Raw genomic sequence first — 20159 nt, 5'->3', positions numbered from 1 at the left:
GCAGCGGGGAATGGGATGTGAGAGAAACCCCTGTGCAGATACCGAGGTCAGTGAAGAAGGAGGGGGAGGAGGTGTGGCAGAGGGGGGGATGCCCCCCACGTTGGCCGTGACTCCATGGGAAAGCCCGTGCTGGAGCAATCTGTGCCTGAAGGACTGCAGCCCATGGAAAGGACCCACGCCAGCGAAGTTCGTGGAGGACTGTCTCCCATGGGAAGGATCCATGCCGTAAAAGTTCGTGGAGGACTGTCTCCCATGGGAAGGACCCATGCCGTAAAAGTTCGTGGAGGACTGTCTCCCGTGGGAGGGACCCCACGCCGGAGCAGGGGAAGACTGAGGAGTCCTCCCCCTGAGGAGGAAGGAGCGGCAGAGACAATGTGTGATGAACTGACCCCAAGCCCCATTCCCCGTCCCCCTGCGCTGAGGAGGTAGAGAATTTGGGAGCAGAGTTGAGCCGGGAAGGAGGGAGGGGTGGGGGGAAGGTGTTTTGAGATTTGGTTTTACTTCTCATTATCCTTGGTTTGATTTGATTGGCAGTAAATTAAATTGATTTTGTTTTTTCCCCAAGTTGAGTCTGTCTTTTTCCTGTGACCATAACCGGTGAGTGATCCACCCTGTCCTTGTCTCGACCCACAAGTGTTTCTTCATATTTTCTCCTCCCCATCCCACCGGAGGGGAAGGAGTGGGCCAGCAGCTTCGTGGTGCTTTGCTGCCGGCTGAGCTGAAACCACAACACGTGGGATGGGCGATGCTCCGCCGGGACATCCCAGTCCTCATCCTGTCCCACCCCACTGCATGGGGCGAGGGGCTTGGGTGCTGCTCGCACACCCCTACCCCACTCCCGCACCCCACCGCCGGGACCCTCCCTGCCCCACTCACGGCCCCGCCGGGACGGGCTCAGCCCCTTCGCCCCCATCCTGCCCCGGCCAGCCCAACCCTGAGGTGCCACCGGTGCTGCCGTGGGGCTGGGCCCACGCCTGACCCCGGTGCCGTGCAGCTTCGCACGCACCCGCTGGCGGATGTGGCCGGGCTTAGCAGTCATCGCTTATTGTTTTTTTCCCCTTTCTGCTGCTCTAACCAGCTCGGCAAGGAGGCAAAGCCAGGGGCGAGGCAAGGAAGGGGGTCCTGCCCAGCCCTTTCCCCAGGGACAGGCGTTGGGGACGAGGCCACCAGGGCTGGAGCCAGACCCCGGGGACCAGAGACCCTCCTCTGCCTCGCGGCGATGCCTCGGAGGGGACGGTGCCCCCACGGCAGCTCTCGTCCCCATCCCGGGGCTCTTCCCGGGTCCCAACCCCAGGCTCGTCCCCGAGGTTCTGGGCAGGGGGAGGAAATCCCCGTGGGACAAACCTGCCCAGGGGCTGGGCGAGACAAAGCAATGTTTGTCCCAGAGTACAAGGAAGCTGGGCCAGCCCCACGCCCGGGAGCCACGTATTCCGATGGCCGCGGCCGTCCCGCCATCCCTGCCTTCACCGGGGTTCAGCGGCCGGCTCCCGCCGGGGTACGGGGTGCCACGCCGCCGCTCGACGCGGCCGGAGGTTAGCCGGTGTCGGGGGCGTGCGGGAGGGAAGGGGTTATGGCTGTGGCCCCCGACGGCTCTGTCCTCCCCGCCGAGGGTCCCACCCCGACGCCCTGAACCTGCCTCCTGCCGGCGCCCGCCCCGCAGGCTGGAGGAGCTCGAGGCACGGCCAGCCCCTCGCCGCGGCACCGCTCGCCCTGCCACCGCCTTGACGCCCGCCGAGGACGTCGTGGCAGCCTCCTCCGACCCGCCGGCTTCCCCACGTCACCGGGGACCCCCGGGCAGCCCCCTCGCTCTCCTTCTCCTCGCCTCGGCACCGGGTCCTTGCCGGTCCGCGGGCAGCTGCCTGCGAACAAGCGGCTTTTTTTCTGGGTAAAGGTTTAGCTTTGGTTTGTTTTGTCCCCTCGGCTGGAGATAAATTTGGCTCCGGCAGCGGCTCTGACCCTCCCTGTTTGTGCTGGCTGCGGGGGGGGGAGGATCGCTCCCTTCCAGCCGTGTCCTTTGGGTGCCGGCGCTTCCCTGGAGCCACGGAGCCGGTGCCCAGTGTGCTACGGAGCAGCTGGACCGGGCACTGCCGCTCTCCTCTCCCTGTATGCTCCGAACCAGGAGGTATTCGGGGCAATTTCCTTGCTGAGCTCGGGCTTCCCTCTTGCTGCTTGGGCTCTGCCCTTTGCAGCCGAACGCTTGGCACAGATTTTCCTGGGGACGGTGGGGGGACGGGACGGGATGGAGCGGCAGCCACGCTCTCTGCTCTCCGCTCGATCCTTTCTGCTGCACGTCCGATGTCGGTCAATAACTGCACGGAGTTTTCTCCCCCTCCAGTTTCGCCACCCTCGGATGCACCGGTGCCACCGTGCTCTGGCCTAGCCGTCCGTGCCGCGTCCCCGTGCCGTGTCCCCATCCACCCGCAGGTGCCCAGCCAGGGGTTCCCCCCCCCCCGCAGCCGCCACGCTGGCCCCGGCAGGGAGCCTGGAGGTGTGGGTGCCGGAGCGGCTCACCTTCAGCCTCTGGGACTACGGGGTCTTCGGGTTGATGCTGCTGATCTCCACCGGCATCGGGCTCTTCCACGGCCTCGTCAAAGGCGGCCAGAAGACCTCGGAGGATTTTTTCACGGGGGGACGACGGATGTCGGCGCTGCCCGTGGGGCTCTCGCTCTCGGCCAGCTTCATGTCGGCCATCCAGGTGCTGGGAGTGCCGGCGGAGGCGTACCGGTATGGAGCCAAATTCCTCTGGATGTGCCTGGGGCAGCTGCTCAACACACTGCTCACCGCCCAGTTCTTCCTCCCCGTCTTCTACCGCCTGGGACTCACCAGCACCTATGAGGTGGGCTTGGGGTGGGGGACGCATCCTGCCCCGGAGCAGCCCCCGGGTTGCCCCGATGCCGGGATGGCCCTGACGCGCTCCCCTGTCCTTGTCCCCAGTACCTGGAGCGGCGGTTCAGCCGAAGCGTCCGGCTGTGCGGGACCCTGCAGTACGTGGTGGCCACGGTGCGTGTCTGCGGTGCAGGGGTGGGATGGGGACGGTGGGGACGCGGCACCCGGCAGGGGTTTGGATCCGGCCGTGCCGGCGCTGCCCTGAGCCCCTGGGAAGCGTCCTCATTCCCGTGCTCGTGTTTTCCGTGGCTCAAAGTAAATAGCGCCCGGCGGGAGCCCTGTTTTGAATGAAAACCCCAGTGTTTTCCCAGCGCCTGCACGCCGTCCTTGGGCGGCACCGTCACGCTTCGTCCCTGTCCCCGTGGACGCAGCCGTCACCTGCCCGGCGCCTGCGGTGCCGGTGGGATGCGGCGCTGACCGGACCCCCCCTCTTCCTGCAGATGCTGTACACGGGGATCGTCATCTACGCCCCAGCCCTGATCCTAAACCAAGGTGCGGTGGGGAGGTGGGGGCCGCTCCCCATCGCGTCTCCATCCCTGCACTGGGGACGTTTCAGCCCTGTCCCACCCCAGGTGTCGTTTGTGCCCTGGGGGTCTGCTCAGCACCTTCCTTTCTCCTTCAGTGACCGGTCTGGACATCTGGGCGTCCCTGCTCTCCACCGGAGTCATCTGCACCTTCTACACCACCATAGTGAGGGAGGGAGCAGGGGGTCCTGGGGGTCCCCTGGGGTCCCCGGGGATCCCCGGTGCTCACTCACGGCTCTGTCTGGCGCAGGGCGGGATGAAGGCTGTCATCTGGACGGACGTCTTCCAGGTCTTCGTGATGCTCTCCGGCTTCATCGCCATCATCATCCGCGGGGTGCTGCTGGTGGGGGGTCCCGCTAGGGTGCTGGGCATCGCCACCAATGGCTCCAGGGTGAACTTTGGCGAGTGAGTCCCCCCCACCCTGCTGCGTGCTGACCCCGCTGCCCCTGCCCCGGGGGTGCTGGGGGGCCGGGGCCAGCCAAGGCTCACCCCCCCCGTCCCCGGTGTGCCCAGCTTCAACCCAGACCCGCGGAGCCGGTACACGGTCTGGACCTTCGTGCTGGGCGGCACGCTGGTCTGGCTCTCCATGTACGGCGTCAACCAGGCTCAGGTCCAGCGCTACGTGGCCTGCAGGACCGAGAGGGAGGCCAGGATGTGAGTCCCCGGGGATCGTCTGGCTCCTGCTCTGCGTGGGACGGTGCACGGGGACGAGGGGCTGCTCTGGGTGGGGGGATGGCTGCACGCCAGCCTGTCCCCCTTGGGAAGCCCAGTGCCTGCATCCCCGTATGGCCTCTGCACCCCTGCACGGACCCTGCACGGACCCTGCACCCCTGCACGGACCCCGCACAGACCCTGCACCCCTGCACGGACCCTGCACGGACCCTGCACAGACCCTGCACCCCTGCACGGACCCTGCACAGACCGTGCACCCCTGCACGGACCTTGCACGGACCCTGCACGGACCCTGCACGGACCTTGCACAGACCCTGCATGGACCTGGCACCCCTGCACGGACCCTGCACCCCTGCACGGACCCTGCACAGACCCTGCACCCCTGCAGGGACCCTGCACGCACCCGGCACCCCTGCACAGACTTTGCACCCCTGCATGGACCCAGCACCCCTGCATGGACCCTGCACAGACCCTGCACGGCCCCTGCATGAACCCTGCACCCTTGCACAGACCCTGCACCCCTGCATTGCCCCTGCATGCTCGCATGGATGCTGCAACCCTGCGCGGACCTTGCACCCCTGCACAGACCCTGCACCCTGCAGGGCCCCTGCCTCCCTGCTCAGCCGGGCGTGCTCCCGTCCGGTGCTTGCAGGGCGCTGCTGGTGAATCAAGTGGGGCTCTTCTGCATCGTCTCCAGCGCGGTGGCCTGTGGCCTTGTGATGTTTGCGCTGTACAAGGACTGCGATCCCCTCCTTGCCGGCTACGTCTCGGCCCCTGACCAGGTACCGGCCCCCACTGGCTCTGCCCTCTCGAGCACCGAATTGAGGGCAGCGAGGTGGAAGGGCGAGAGGGTTGGAGGGGCTGGACCCCTGGGTCCCCGTCTCAGCCCCGCTGTGGGGGCTGGGGTCCCCCGGGGTCCTGCCACCCCCCCGATGCAGCCTTCTCCCCCCGCAGTACATGCCCTACCTGGTCCTTGACATCTTCAAGACGTCCCCGGGGGTGCCGGGGCTTTTCCTGGCCTGTGCCTACAGCGGGACCCTCAGGTGAGGACAGGGCACCCCTTGCCCCATGGGGACCCCAAACTTCCCTGCAAAAGGGGGCTTCGCCGCCGCCCCCCCTCCCCACGCCCCGCAGGCTGCCGGCGTCGGGGCTGAGCGCTGCCGCATGCCTGCGCCCCAGCACGGCCTCCACCAGCATCAACGCCATGGCGGCCGTCACCGTCGAGGACCTCGTCAAGCCCAGGCTGCCCACGCTGTCACCGCGGAGACTGACCCTCATCTCCAAGGGGCTCTGTGAGTGGGCACAGGAGCCGTGCCGTGCCATGCCGTGCCATGCCATGCCATGCTCCCCCCATCCTGCGCTGCACGGCACCGTTTCGTGCCACGCCATGGTGGACAGCACGGTGCCATGCTGTGCCGTGCCACGCTGTGCTGCGCTGCACCGTGCCGTGCCGTGCCACGCCACGCTGCACTGAGCTGTGCCGTGCCGTGCCGTGCCACGCTGCTGAGCCTTTGCCGTCTCCCCGGCAGCGCTCATCTACGGCACCTCGTGCATCACGGTGGCGGCTCTGGCCTCGCTGCTGGGCGGCGGCGTGCTGCAGGTGAGCCCCGCCACGCAGGGCCGGATCCGGCGTGGGGCCCAAGGTCACCCCGCTGCCCCCCTCCGCCTCCCACCATTGCCCACCGGCTCTGCCTGGCCGAGCGGGACCCGGCCACGCGCCGCTGGCTGCCGGAGAGCCCTCGAGCCGGCTGGGCGGCGGCGGCCGGGGACTCTGGGGCAGAGCCAAGCACCATCCTCCTCCTCCTCCTCCTCCTCCGAGCCCCCACCGAGCCCCTGCAGCCCCCGAGCCGGGGCGGTGGGCAGAGCTCTCCGTCCCCCTTCCAGGGCTCCTTCACCGTCATGGGGGTGATCAGCGGCCCGCTGCTGGGGGCCTTCGTCCTGGGCATGTTCCTGCCGATGTGCAGCACGGCCGTGAGTCCCGCGGGGTGGGGGGGGAAATTTGGGTTGGGGGCTCCGGGGGTCCCGCCACAGCCCGCTCCCCTGGGCTGTGCGGACCCCTCTTCTCTGCTGCAGAGCGTGCTGGGGGGCCTGGCCACCGGCTTCGCCCTTTCCTTCTGGGTGGCCGTGGGGGGCACCCTCTACCCCCCCAGTGCGGCCACCATGGGGGTGCTGCCCGCCTCCGGAGCCCTCTGCCCGCTCTACAACCGCACCGCCGGCACCAACCGCACCGTCTTCCTGGGACCCCTGCCCCCCCGCGAGGAGCCTCCAGCCCCGGCACGGTGAGGTGGGGGGGATGGCAGCGGGGGGGGGGGTCCGGGGAGCATGGGTTGTCACACTGCTTGCTTTGGTCACTGTGATGTCACACCAGTTTCCCTGTTCCTGATGATGCCACACCACTTTCCTTATTGCTTGTGATGTCACGCCACTTTCCTTGTTCACTGTGATGTCACACCGCTGTCTCGGCGGGTCCCTGACCCCCTCCCCTCGCAGGCCGGCCATCGTGGGCGATTTCTACGCCATCTCCTACCTGTACTACGGGGCGCTGGGGACCCTCACCACGGTGGTGGGGGGGCTCCTGCTCAGCTCCCTGCCAGGTGAGGCTGGGGGCCGGGTGGGGATGTGACCCAGCACCGGGGTTCCTCCCCCTCCACCCCCCCCCACCATCGCACCCCCTTTCCGGCAGGGCCGACCAAGCGGACGCGGCTGCCGCCGGGCGTGCTGTGGTGGGACATCACAAAGCAGACGTCCTCGGTGTCCCCCATGGGCACCAAGACCCCCAGGAAGGAGCCCCCGGGCAAAGTGGAAGCCCCCCAAGCCCTGCTGGCGAGGCTGGATGGGGAGGGCGGACCCCGGAGGGGTCCACCTGAGCCCGGCACTGCCACCGACCTGCTGCTGCAGGAGACCCACGTGTAGGGTGCTGGGGCGGGGGGGGGGGATGCGGGTGGCCCAGCTGTGGCCGTGGCGGGACTGTGGGCGGCAGGGGGGGTGCACGTCCCTGTCCCAGGGTCCCCAATAAAGGAGGAGCTGTTCCCCGGGAGGAGCCTGTCCTTGGGGGGCTGCGGGGGCTGCCCACCCTTCTGGTGATGCGGCTGGGCTGGGGGGGGGGATGTCAAACTTGGCAGGGGGGGCATGGGTGCTGGGGGGATGGGGGACGAGGTCTTGCCATGCCCATGGGGGCGGGCCCTGCCCCGATAAGCCCCACCCACCCCCGTGACAACAGGGCCCCACCCTGCCAAGCTCCACCCCACCCAGATAACAATAGGTCCCTTGCTTTGCTTGCTAAACCTCACCCCGGGGTGACAATGGGCCCCGCCCTGTTAAACCCAGCTCCACCCAGATGGCAATGGGCCACGCCCTGCTAAGCCACGCCCATCAGGCGACACCACCCCACCCTGCTAAGTCCCACCCGTATAACAATGGACACTGCCAAGCCACGCCCACCCAGACAACAATGGGCTCTGCCCTGATCAATCCTCCAAGTGACAACGCCCCCACCGTTAAGCCCCGCCCACCCAGGTGTCAACGGACCACACCCTCTCAAGCCCCGCCCACCCAGGTGTGATTGGCCCCGCCCACAGCCGCCGCAGGAGCCGCTGGGCCGCGCCACCATCTTGGGGGGGCCGCCATCTTTGTGCCGGGTAGGAAAGGCGGAGGTGGCGGAGGTGGGCGGAGTGCGGGCTCTCCCCCGGCCTTCCCTCCGCGTTGCGGCCGGTACCGCGGACCGGGGCTGCCGTTTAACCCGCCGCTTTCGTTCGGCCCGCCGCTCCCCGCCGCTGGGCCTGGCGCCGTGGCGTCGGCCGAGCAGGCCTTGCCCTCAACCAAGATGGCGGCGGGGGGGGGATGCGGTCCCTGACGAGCCGGCGCCGCTCGCCCCGCCCCTCCCCTCCCGCGGGAGCGACAACGCGCACCGGTGACGCGCAACGTGCGCGACGGCCGGAGCGGCGGAGACCGGGTAGGAACGGGTCCGGGCGGCGGGTCGCAGGCCTCGGGTCCGCCCTGAGGGGAGGGGACGGGACGGGGGTACGGAGGGGAACCGGGGGAGAGGGGAAGGGCTGGGGGTGACGGGGCGGGGAGGCCTGGGGGCGTTTTGAGGGGAGGGGGAAGGGCTGAGGGGTGGGGGGGGGGGGAACAGGTCTGGGCCCTGGGGGAGGGCAGGGGGCGGAGGGCACGGAGAGGGGCTGAGGGGAGAGGGGAAGGGCTGGAAGGGGGCGGGAGGGGAGAGGCCGGGGATTTGGGGAGGGAGTGGAGGGGGAAGGTTGTCTCTTTACTGAGCAAACGGGGAAGGACAGCCGGGGGTGGGGGGGGGCTCTGTCATGGGAGAGGAGGGCTGGGGGCCTCTGTAAGGTGCCAAGGCGAAGTGGGGTGCTGGGAACGCTGGTGTGGTGCAGGGGTCTGCCTGCCCTGCCCTGCCCGGGGGAGGGGTTCAGCCTGGGCAGGTGACAACCGGCCCTTGGGTCGTGCAGCTCGGGGCAGGCTGGCTTTGGGTGTGGGACCTGGGCCGTGGGAGCTGTCCCTGGGGAGGGTGAGGTGTTCCTCACCCTCCTGCACGTTGCTGTGCTGTCCCACAGCTTTGCCCCAAGGCCCAGCCCAGATCGTGCCCTTAAGGAAGGGTCAGAGCATGTATTTGGGAGGAGGAGGGATTTAATCCAGCCCAGGCTTTGAAAAGCTTGGGACTTGAGCAGCCAGCCCTAAACAGCAGCCCTTCTCTGTTGTTTCTTGTTTAGCAAATAGTTATTGGCCATCAAAAGTAAAGATGTTATATCCAGAACTTGGTGTCTGCATGGGCAGCATGCTGAGGAGAAGGTCCTTTCATAGTGCCTACTTAATTTTCTGGGTCCAGTTGCACCTGGCTTTTAGGACTTTTCCTACTCTGACGACGTAGGGGAAATTATTACAGCACATCTGTGTGGCCATTTATCTGGGTTAAATGGGGCAACGGGACTGCGTTTCTGTACAGACAGTCAGAGGGCCTGATATAACGTTTGTGCTGCTTCATCCTGCTCTGCTGGCAGCCGTGAATTCCCCTCGGAGCCTGCTGGTGCAGAACGAAAGCACCCAGCTTCGTTTTGACTCAGCAGCAGAGAGTGTTTTGGCTTGCAGGACAGTGGTGCTTTTGACTCGGTATGAGCAGCTTGATTTGTCATGTCATTGCAGCACAGTAAATAGGTGGGAGGGACTGTCCCCCATTGAGGATCTGGGGTGGAGTGAGCAGACTTCCTCCTGGGTTGAGCAGAGAGATTCCTAGATCTGTTCTGCCCAGGATCTTGAAATAGTGTGAGGCAATACGAAAAGGGAGTTTTCATGGTGTGGACTCCAGTGTTTCCTGCTTCCCGAGGTGATGGCTAGCCTGAGGTCCTGGGCAGGATAAGGATCTGAATCTCTTTTCTTCTCCACAGAGCACCTTGAGTGATGCCCAAGAAGTTCCAAGGTGAAAATACCAAGTCGGCTGCTGCCCGCGCGAGGAAAGCTGAGGCAAAGGCAGCAGCCGATGCCAAACGTCAGCAGGAGCTGGAAGATGCCTACTGGAAGGATGAAGACAAACACGTGATGAGGAAGGAACAAAGGAAGGTGAATGACTAGTCAGGTAGAAGGGTATCTTCTAGCTGGTCCTTTGCTAAGCCCGCGAGGTCCAGGCTTGCTTAGAAAGGGTTGCTTCTCCTCCTTTGTCCCCCAGCTGTAGCTGTGTCTTCACACATAGTCCTGCGCTTAGTTTTGGGCAGAAGAGCTGGAACTAGTGGCTTCTCTGGGAGCTAAAAGAAGCCGAGCGTGGGAGTAAGTGTAAGCTTTGATGTGTAATTCAGAAATCTGGTGGATCTTAGAGCTGACTTCCCGAGGGAGGCAGTAAAAGCTTTATTGCTGGAATCATTTAAAATTGAATTAAGCAAAAGATCAGGAACTCTGCTGCAGGGCTTAATTTTTGACGAAGCAGTTCTTTAGTTTTTTGGGGTTTTTTTTCTTTTACTTTCTTAATTATTTTTTTTATTTTTGTAGAAGGAAAAAGAAATTGTCAGCGTTAAGGGTTACAAGCTTTTTCTCCCCAACTTGGTGTGCCCTACATCAGGACATGTGCCTCTCAAAAAATTCTCTCTGGTTAGGTCTTATCAGCTTGCTCTGCCCTGGGTGCCAGTTTGCCTCGGTGCTCAACAAACAGAGCACTTTAGTGCTCATTTTTGGGTTATTTGGTTTTTAACATTGTCCTGCATCAGCGTTAGTCATATCTAGCTTCTGGTTCTGTGGATTTTTCTAGAAACAATTGTTGGTGTTAACTTAGCTGCCTCTTCTGAAATGATTTCTTTACCCTCATGCTAACCAGACAGGGCTTCTATTGATGACATAAATTGGGTTTATGGGGTTACTGGGTTTGTGCTGCTCTGTGAATTCGGTGCTCACTGAACTTCGTGTGTTGGTACTCGAGCACACTGGCCAGGCAGGCAGGAAGCCAGCACGTCCCCGTGACCTTGATAGCTGCATGCTGTGTACATCTGTGTGAGTTCACCCCTAATATGTGTCTTGACGTTTGGAATTTGGAGTCCCGTGTGCTGTTCCCCCGTGGAATCCTGTAATGCTGCCTAATTACTTCCTGGAACAAGGACTTATTATTGCTTTACTTAAGACTTGGCCAACAGTGACCTATTTGACTGGGCTTCCAAAACAGCCTCCTGCAGGCAAGGGGCATGGGAGTCTGGAGAAAGGAGCTTGTCATGAGCTGGAATTGCTAACTGGAAAACCAGAGTCCATCGCGGAGCCTCAGACTGGGTTTTAGAGAAACCAGTGAGGCATTTTCCACTTGGCACCTCAGCCATCCCCTCTCCCTGCATCAGTGTAGCTGTAGTCTCTAGGTCTGAATTTCACCTGAACGCTGCATTTTAGCCTGTTTCCTTCCCGCAAACCTCCCCCTGGGGACCTTGCAGCTCACAGCAGCAAAAGTCTCTGCACAGGTGGGGAGCTATCGTGCCAGAAAGGCTCTGAGTCTAACTGTGCCTGCACAGGGGCTCTTCCTGCTGCAGGAGCCTCCTGCAGGTGCTACCACAGCCTAAGCAAAGGCTGGGACTTTGTGTAGGTGAGCAAGTGGCCAACAGACAGGAATGAGTGGGTTGCTGGGGGAAAATAAATCAGTGAAACCTTCCTCAGCTGCTTCTCCAGTGCCATCAGGCAGGCTGGAATATCCCCATGGAAAACAGAAGCAGCTGCCTGTGCCCCATCGCATCTGGGCAGGCGAGGAATGTGTGACTCAGATTGTAAATGACATTCCATCCTTATCCTAGAGAGGACAGAAACCAAACCGTTCACAGGAGTCAAACGTCCCCAGAGAAGTAGCTGTTTCGCGGGTGGTGCTGGCATGGAAATAGCACTGCTGGCCACGGCCATATGCTGCAGGAGGGACTCATGTCGCTCTCAGCTACAGCACCCGGAGGAGGGGATGGTGGTGTGTGTAGGAGGATGCTCTCAGCACCTCACAGTCAGCACTGAGCAGCTCTTCCAGCTCTTCCCCAGCTCTCCGGGCGATGGCAGTAACACATTAAAGGCATCACAGCGCACCGGTGCAGCACCTCTGAATTCCTGCACTGCCAGCAGGCAGGAATGGCAGAAAGCCTTTTGGACATGCTGAGACCAAACCCCACATGCCTCTTTTAATCCCTTTCCTCCCCTCAGATGACCAACAGACCCTCAGTGAAATAAATGAGAGCGCAGAACTCTGTTTCTGCTCTGGGGTTTGGTGGCTCTGCGTGGCAATCTGGTGGTCTCACCGATGGGGCAGCGATGCACATCAGTGTTAATACTTGGGCATAGGGAAGCTTAATGTTCAAAATGAAGTACCTGCTGTTGTGAGATTCACTGTCACCAGACGACTGTGCTGTTGCTTTTGCTGTGTTTTGGGGTTTCTTTAAATGCTGCCCCCGCCTCTGCTCTGAGAGCAACCGTCCTCTGCTAACAGAGACTGACACTCATTTGGTGGCTCCATGATGCATAAAGGAACATCTGAGCTAACATCGCTAGCCTGTGATGTGTGTATTCCTCCTCTGGCACTTTGGTACAAGTCATAGCTCGTTACTTTCCCTGGAGAGCTCTGGCTGGAAAGCACAAAATCTACATCCTTCTTGCTGGAAGGCTCAGGGTTTTAGCTAGGTAACTGCTTTTCTTTTAACATTCAGGTGTTTTCATCCTTTCTGTCCCTTCCCACTCTTCCTATGCAAAGTTAAACTGCAGCTCCAAGCACAGCACTGCTCATCAGCCTGATCAGAGTGTGGTTTTCTCTGTGCAATTAGCTAAAGTGTGTCTGGTGGTGGAACAGCCACGGACGCGTGTGTGTCCTGGGCAAAGCTGCAGGCAGGCTTGGAAGGGTGACAAACCATTAAATTGGCTGGAGCATTATGGGAAGAAAGGACCGGTGGAGTATCTGTCAAGGGCAGAGGTCTTGCAGATGGAGCCAGACCTTCTTTCTAGTGACCTTGGGTTTAGCCGCTCTGTACCCTGCGGGTATGCACAGGAAGATCTCGCTGGCTGGGACTGCTGCTGGAGCTGAGGTGTCTGCTGGAAGGACGCAGCCAAATTCCTAATCTCCTTCCCAAACTCCTGCTGGGGCTGTCTGGCTGAGGGAGGACAAACCCTTCTCCCCGTTCAGGCTGTGTTTTGCCTGGGCTCTGTTTGCTGAGTGCCTGTATGCCAGGAAGGTAATTCCTCCTTGTTCAGCAGCAGCTCAAAACCCCTTTGCCCCTTTCTCTCTGCCCAATGTGTTGTGGCATTGGCAGCACTGTCCCACGGAGGTCTCTCCCTCAGCTTCACTCGGTGCCCTTGGTGGGAATGGTGAAGGGAGAGCCTGCGGGTGATGTGGGAGCGAGGAGACTTCTTGTACTTGTGCATGCAGGGTCTGGGGAAAGATTCAAGTTAAATGCAGGGGGATTACTTGTGCTAGAAGAACGCAAATAGTGCGTGAGGGACTAGTGACTCTTTTGGTGCGAGTTTTATGCCTTTCTTGTTCCCATTAGCCTTGGTCACGGGGTGTGGGCTGGCAGGCTCATGCACCGACAAGTCCCAGCTGCAGTGGTACACAGACAGGTGAGTGGTGACTTTCTCTCCCCCCTCTCCTCTGATTCAGTGCAGAATTACTCAGCTGTGAGCACCAGCTCTTATTCAGATAAAATGCGAGACAGGTCAAATGACTGTTCTTCCTTCTTTGGAGGACGTCTGTGTGATACCAGGTACACAATACTGAAATGTGATGGCTTGTATGAGCAATGCAGCGGACAGAGATGTAGTGGAGAGACACCTGATGACACCAGGCTGGGCTTCAGACCCCAGAATCAACTTCGTCAGGCTCCAGTACCCCTTCGATGCTTGCTTTGACTGCCTGTGGGCAATGGAAGGGGTGTGTTTGATCCCGTCTCAAAGCTCTGGCGTACCTCAAAGAGCCCACTGCACACTTAGACGTACTCCCGGTCGGTTAGGCCCCACTCGCTTTCTGACTGCGTCATGTTTTCATTGGTTTGCCCTTCTGCTGTGCGAGAAGCGGCGTGCTTCACCAGGCTGGTGGCATGTTCTCCAGCCTTCCTCGGGGCCTCACGCTAAGAGGTTGATTGGGAGCGCTGCTGCTTCAATTGACCGCTTGCTCTCAAAGCCATGTGCGTGGGACCTTATTCTCCTTCTGTCTAGCAGGTGGGAAGCTGTTTTGAAAGCTAATGAATTGTTCCTTGCTCAGGCAGTTCTCTGCAAGGCTGGAAACTTGTATTTTAACACACAAATCCTTGGGAACAGAAGTGTCCAGCTAAAGAAATCTTACCCCTGCTCCTCCCAGTGCCCTGCAGAGAGCAGCAGTGTTGAGGGAGAAAATTATTCATTTCCTTTCCAGTTCTCTAACAGCTTTGTGGTACGTTTCACTTAGGCAGATCTAAGCCTCTCTTTCATCAGGGCACTTAAGCTGATTCGTAAAGGTTTAGTTTGGTTTGGCCCAGCCTGAGAAAAGTCTTCAAAAATGACAGCTTCAGGCCTCTTGGGATTTGGGGTCAGCTCAGAGCTGCTGCTTCTGAGCACCGCAGAAGGTGGAGAGCAGACCTGATGTGACAGGCCACTAGGGAAACCTGAGCACGTAGATTTTGCAGGTCTTGTGACAAATTAGTAATGGTGCCAGCTTATTTACTTTCCACAAATAGAAACTCAATTGTAAATGCCAGAGAGCAGGGAGTAGCTCACCCCAGCAGCTGGGGGAGAGGAGTAACTGGAGGTCCCCTGCAGCACGCAGTGCAAGGAGGAAGGCTCTCCACCCTACTTGGGCCTCTGTTTCTCCTTCACTAAGTGGCTTTGTCCTCTTTGGAGAGTTTTGTTTGAAAGGAGCTATCAGCAGCAGAGCATTATCCTTGAATTTCTGCTCTGTCAGATGTGTTGTTGTCCCAGCTGGGCTGTGTGATGTGAGACAGGCTGCTGAGCTAGCTGCCTTGTAGGACAGTTCCCTTTCTGTAATAAGCGGGGGTAAAAGATAATCTTCTCCAACTATAAATAACATTTCTGTTCTGAAATGTCTTGCTCCCTTCCCTTAGGTCATTAGTACTTGTGTATCCACTCCTTATCTGTCTCCTGAATTATTCAAGCCACAACCATGCCTGCAGCCTTGCTGAGGTGCTCACCGTGCCAGCACCTTCTCTGGGTTACCTTGTTCAGTCACCCCTGAGCTTCAGAGTTGGGACTAGCAGTATGGGGACGGTTTCTTTGCACAAGCCCATATTCTAGGCACAATACCAGTATCCTGAATACGCAGTGCTGCCTCACTTGCACGTGCTTTACATCTAATTAAAGTGGCTTACTCTCTCTGACTGCTGGACCTTCAGTGATTTCTGCAGCCCCCCTTCTGTTTTGGCACATTAATCTCTCCAGTTTTGGGGTTTCTCCTGCATTCTTGCTGATACTCAAGCAGAGGCTGGTGGTCGAGCCAGAGATCCCACCTGGAATTGGAGCTGTCCTGCGCTGTGCTGAGTGAGGGTGGGCAAAGCCCTTGCGACTGCTCTTGTTCAGGTATATCCCTGTGAATAAATTTGTAGGGGGGTAAGACAGTCTTCCCCCTCCTCTCGTGACACCCTTCCCATTCTAGGAGTGGCCCAAACCCCACCTAATCTGGGAGACCAAGTACATTTGTTTACTCAGCCTTTACTAGAAGAGGGAGAGGCCTGACAGGAAAGCAGCAGGCAGGGAAAGCCGGTGTCTTAAATAAGTAAGTTTGCACTTTGAAATTGTGCACGGTCCAGTTGCCGGGGCATTGTGTCTCAAGGCACTGGCACTAAGCACTTAATGACCAAGAATTTGAAGACTGCCAGATGTAATAAAGGCTTCATCCCTAATGGCTTTTTTCCCATCCTTGGCCCTAGCTGCTCGGAGTGGAGCTAGGCGAGGCTTTCCTTTCCTTTCCTTCCCTTCCCTTCTCAGCTGGGTTGAGAGGCCTGGTCCTTGCTGCACTTGACGGAAGCAGCAGCAGCAGCCTGAGGGCATGTTTTGATTCAGCATTTGTGGGCTTTGATTCTGTGTTTTGATGAGTTTTCTTTAAACTCTTAAGCTGTGGAGCAACTTTTTTTTGTTTGTTTGTTTAATAGAGTCTCAGACACCAGCCTTGCTTACTGTCTCCAAAGTGTGCCCTGCCCCAACGTGCGTAATTCTGCTCCTACTCCTTAAACACCGATGAAGACAGCAGGTTGCGTTACTGCTGGGGTGGTTTTGCTGTGCAGCTGCCTTTGACTAAACCCATTCCGTTAACGCTCGATCAGTCTGTTGTGCCATCCCTGTGAATAATGGATGAGAGCCATAATTAAGGGTCCATGTAACTAACCTAAATAAGAAATGCTTTGCAGCATGTGATGCTGCCCCAGAGATGTTCAGTTGTTGTTTCTTTTGTTTTGCCAGACCTTACAGGCTTTGGGAGAGGAGGAAAAAAACTTGAAGCCAAAGTGCTGAAAGCCTCTAAGGGCCTGCTTGCATGGTCTCGTCACCCTCTTCCCTGTGCCTTGGCGGGTAAAGTGGGTCTTAGACTCCTTCTGGAGCACTTTAAAATTACCACAAGAGCTGCATTGCTTGTTGGATTCTGTCTAACCACCTCTCCCAGCTCTTAGGAAGAGCATGAGCCAGGCCTGAGAACATATTCAGCCTTTTGACTGGCTTGTCTCGAACAACTCCTGAACTTTCAACCTCCGACCACTTATTAAAATTAAAGTGGAAAACTTAATCTGATTGTCAGCAGTCCTGGCTGGTACCTCCCGCTCCTTCTCAACAGCAGGGTTGTGTTTCGCAGTACCGACATCACAGGGAGCCAGCGTGTGGTTGCAGACGGGCCAGGGACAGGGGAATTATTATTCTGAAGGGACAGGCTAGGCCCTTGCTGTCTCACTGGAGGTCAGGGGGAACCAGCCGACATCCCTTCTGATAAGGTGAGGTCAGTGCTGCATTAGCTACAGAAGTGAGGTGCTTGTTTCTGTCCAAGCAGGGTTCCCTGTTCCTGTAATGGATAGTTGGATCCCTCTGCCTTACAAAGGTGTAAGGGTGGAGTTGACCTAGTCCTTTTTCCCTTCCAGGAGGAGAGGGAGAAGCGGCGGCTGGAGCAGCTGGAGCGCAAGAAGGAGCTGCAGCGCCTGCTGGAGGAGGAAGACTCGAAGCTGAAAGGGAAGTCACCCAAGCAGGTCACTCCAGGCAAAGTCACCAGGGCCCAAATTGAGGAGACGATCAGAAAAGACCAGCAGCAGAAGGAGAATGCAGATACAGGTTTGGTGGTACCATAGAAAGGCCCTGACAGCCGTGGGGGGCTGGGGAGCGGGAAGGGGGGCTGTTTGCCCTTTTTCACCTACTGTCACTGAAGGACAAGGTGTTTGGAAAGCAAGAGCTGCCTGCGTCTATTCTGTGCTGCATGCTTTGCTGTGTCTGTGTCTAACACCCAAATGGGGAAAAAAAGAAACCCCCTGTAAGCTTGAGTGGAGAAACAGAGCTTGCAGAGCAAGCACTCTTTTCTTGCAGGACTGGAACTGAACTCTGGCTGAGCTTTCTCAGCATTTCCTTCAGAGTGCTTTGGAAAAAACTCTTCTGAGGGTTTTGCACAGCCTGGATTTGACATTAATGGCTCTCCCTTTCTGCCCTCCCTGTGCAGTGGAGAAGGAAAAGACTCACTTGGAGGTGCCCTTGGAAGAGAACATCAACAGAAGGGTGCTGGAGGAAGGATCAGTGGAGGCCAGGACGATTGAAGATGCCATTGCTGTCCTCAGGTGTGTGATCATATCATAGTGGTGCTCTCCTTTGAAGGTGTTGCTTCCCTTACGAGAAATTCTTGTAGACGCACCCTCCCCCAGAACTGGCTGCTTTTTACACTTTGACTGTGACTTTCTATCTTGACAGTAAGCACAGGACGTGTCCCCTGCCCTGTTGTTCTGTGGAGAGTATTTGAAGTGGGTAGGGGAAGTATCACGGGGTTTTCTGTTTTATCACCCACGTTATTCTGTATGCACTTGGTTGCGCTGACAGGGGATCAGAGTGGGGCGAGTGGCTGGTGCCTGCAGGGAGGTGTGTCTGACGCATGTCTCTCCCTGAATTCCTTCCCGGCAGCGTTGCCAATGATCTGGACCGGCACCCGGAGCGCCGGATGAAAGCTGCCTTCACAGCTTTTGAAGAGGTCAATCTGCCACGCCTGAAGCAAGAGAACCCCAACATGCGCCTGTCCCAGCTGAAGCAGCTCCTCAAGAAGGAGTGGATGAAGTCTCCAGAAAACCCCATGAACCAGAGGCATAAGGCTTACAACAGTCAAAAGTAGAACTAGAGCTGATCATCCCCACGGACAGTGGGCTGGAGCCCCTGGGCTCTGCTCCAATGAAAACAGGAGACACAAAGAACCTCCACTCCTTTTGTTTCCCTTCCCTGGCCCCACTTTCTGTCTTTCTGTGTTCTTGGATTTAAGATAAGCACGAGGCCACAGCTCACCTTGGGACCCTGCAGCATCCTGCCATCTTCACTGATGGCCTGTCCCCCCACCGTGCTCACCCCTCCACAGGCAGCTGGTGCATAGTGATCTGGGCAGACTAACACTACCTTCGTGCTTCCAAATTCGGTTGTTGTCTTACAAAAAAAGCTACTAACTCACTTCCAGACCTTCAGCATGGGCAGCGCTTGCGAGGTGCAACGTCAGCACTGCCGTCTGCCAAGGTAGGGACCCCGTACTGGCTAGCACCGTGCGTTAACTTGCTCACAGCCTGGACCTGAGTCAAACTGCATTCATCCCTGTCTCTACCGTGGCTGTGCCGCACCCTCATGCTCTGTAGGGTGAATTTTTGCAACTGGCATGAGGAAGGCACCCACCCTCTGTTTCTTGTGTCATCCCTGGTGCTGGGATGTCCCCAAAGAGATTCCAGACTGGGATCGCTATTGGCCCTGCCTGCTGCCGGCCACCTCTCCTCTTGATTTCCACTGGTGGTGCGTTAGGTGTGTAGGAGGAACCACAACAGAAGGAGAAGCTCTGTCGGCACAGTATTGTGGGGAAGAGAGAAAACAACCTTCCATGTTCAAGGAGGAATGGGAGAAATAGCACAGTGTGGTTCCTTCCTTGTCTGCACAGGACGCTGGTGCCAGACTTCTCTGTGTGACTTTCCCGGTGGCCTTGCCCAGAGCCTCGCATGCTGCTGGTGGGACAAGAGGGTTCCTGGCGGGGCTGCAAGCCCACACTACCCAAGAACTGCCCCTTCTTGGGAAGCTGCTGCTTCTCCCATCACTTCTTCCCCTGCCTGCCCCCAGGCTCAGGCAAGAAGTTGCCCTGTGGGCCTGTGGAAGGGGATGTGAGACTGTCAGCTCAGCAGCTTCCCCCACCGTTGGACTGAGGGCACTAACCTGGCTGTGGCACCTCTGCTCCCCTTCAGCCGGAGCTGCAAGGTCTGTCCGCTGGCCCAGGCAAAAAGAAATCGGTGAGCTCCCTTGGGAAGGCTGTGGCAGCACCCAGGCAGGGCTGGAGAGGCATGGTGGAGTCCTGCCCCTCGCCTTGAGCAGGCACTGGGTTTTCCTCTCTTCCTTCTCCCTTTTCACATCTCTTCTGGTCTCCTTTGGGGGTGAAATTCCTTCCTAAGGTCTAAACCCTTGACCAGGCAGCAGCTCCATTGCCGTTGGTGCTTACCTGTGTGTATAACCGGGGCGGCTGCCAAACCGAGACAAACTCATGGCTGGCTTGGCGTCCTGCTGGGGTTTCTTCTGATGGTACTAAACAAATAGGGTTTATCCTGAACCAGGTGAGGGGCAGCATGTGGCTTCTAGCCCTGCGGAGGATCGCCTGCGAGCAGGCACGGAGGGTTGGAGGAGTCTTTGAGGCTGCCGAGGCATTTGCACTTTGGTGGTAAAGGGGTATGAGGCGGTGATGCTCAAGCTGAAGCCGAGAGCCTGCAGCCCTTTCGGGGCTCTCCCCAGCCCTCTCGGCACCCTGCTTGCAGAATCGAGCTGAAAGAGCTGGGCTGGCCCCTGCCAACATCCCCTCCCTCCCTGCTCCCCCCAGCCCAGCCGGTAAAGGCAGAGAGGAATGCACCCGGTGTCTCCCCTTTCTGTGAGAAGTTTGTTGTGTTTGAACCCAATTAAAAATTTAAAACCCCCAAACCCTGTTAAGTTGTTGAAGGAATAAAGGCCTGGGGTGGAGGGCTCTGTTTTTCTGGCTTGCTTCAGGGTGGGTGGGCTGTTTCTTTCCCTGAAATGGCTGCTAAAAATCCTGCTGGAGTTTGTTTTGTGGTTCCTGCCTGGATCGGGAATCTCTCGGGGAGGGGGTAGCCCCCCCCCCCCGCCCCCCCAGCAGGTTGTGGGGCGTGCGTGGCTCAGCCGCAGCGGTGGAGGAGGCTGCAGGCAGCTGCCCTGCCCTTGCCTGCGCCTGACTGGTGAAGCCCACCGCCGCTGCCTCTCCTGCCTGCGCCCTGCCTGCTGAAATAACCAGCCCACGTGAGTGTTCCCCAACCCCGGTCCCTAGGCTGAGCTGAACCCCCCCCTCCCCATCCCGGTGTCCCCCAGCTCCTGGGGCTGTTCCCCCCTCTTCCCCATCCCTGGGGGGGTCGGGGTGCCCCCCCTCCCTGCCCTCACCTGCTCCCCCCATGGTGC

General features: G+C 59.1%; 2 protein-coding genes across 4 annotated transcripts; both read left to right on the top strand.

Moving 5' to 3' along the window:
* The first annotated feature begins 2048 nt into the window (after positions 1-2048).
* On the top strand, positions 2049-7644 carry SLC5A5 (solute carrier family 5 member 5). Its single transcript, XM_049808391.1, has 15 exons — positions 2049-2836; positions 2935-3000; positions 3327-3378; positions 3509-3576; positions 3661-3815; positions 3924-4064; positions 4735-4864; positions 5037-5125; positions 5262-5374; positions 5612-5682; positions 5967-6053; positions 6156-6361; positions 6573-6676; positions 6766-6991; positions 7410-7644. The coding sequence occupies exons 1-15, from the start codon at positions 2546-2548 to the stop codon at positions 7642-7644; spliced, it is 2034 nt and encodes a 677-aa protein (XP_049664348.1). The 5' UTR covers positions 2049-2545.
* Positions 7645-7919: 275 nt separating this feature from the next.
* On the top strand, positions 7920-19686 carry CCDC124 (coiled-coil domain containing 124). Of its 3 annotated transcripts, none has more exons than XM_049808569.1 (5): positions 7920-8034; positions 9479-9650; positions 16631-16817; positions 17197-17311; positions 17649-19686. In XM_049808569.1, exons 2-5 carry the CDS (start codon positions 9492-9494, stop codon positions 17851-17853), a joined length of 666 nt encoding a protein of 221 aa, XP_049664526.1. In that variant the 5' UTR covers positions 7920-8034; positions 9479-9491; the 3' UTR covers positions 17854-19686. The 3 variants fall into 3 exon arrangements, with proteins under 3 accessions (XP_049664526.1, XP_049664528.1, XP_049664527.1); XM_049808571.1 differs by lacking the exon at positions 7920-8034 and adding an exon at positions 8045-8071; XM_049808570.1 differs by lacking the exon at positions 7920-8034 and adding an exon at positions 8083-8102.
* Positions 19687-20159: the final 473 nt, after the last annotated feature.

Source organism: Accipiter gentilis, chromosome 8, assembly GCF_929443795.1.
Source record: "Accipiter gentilis chromosome 8, bAccGen1.1, whole genome shotgun sequence".
Classification (NCBI taxonomy): Eukaryota; Metazoa; Chordata; class Aves; order Accipitriformes; family Accipitridae; genus Astur; species Astur gentilis.
The sequence above is the reverse complement of the archived record's forward strand: the minus strand, read 5'-3'. Positions and strand labels throughout refer to the sequence as shown.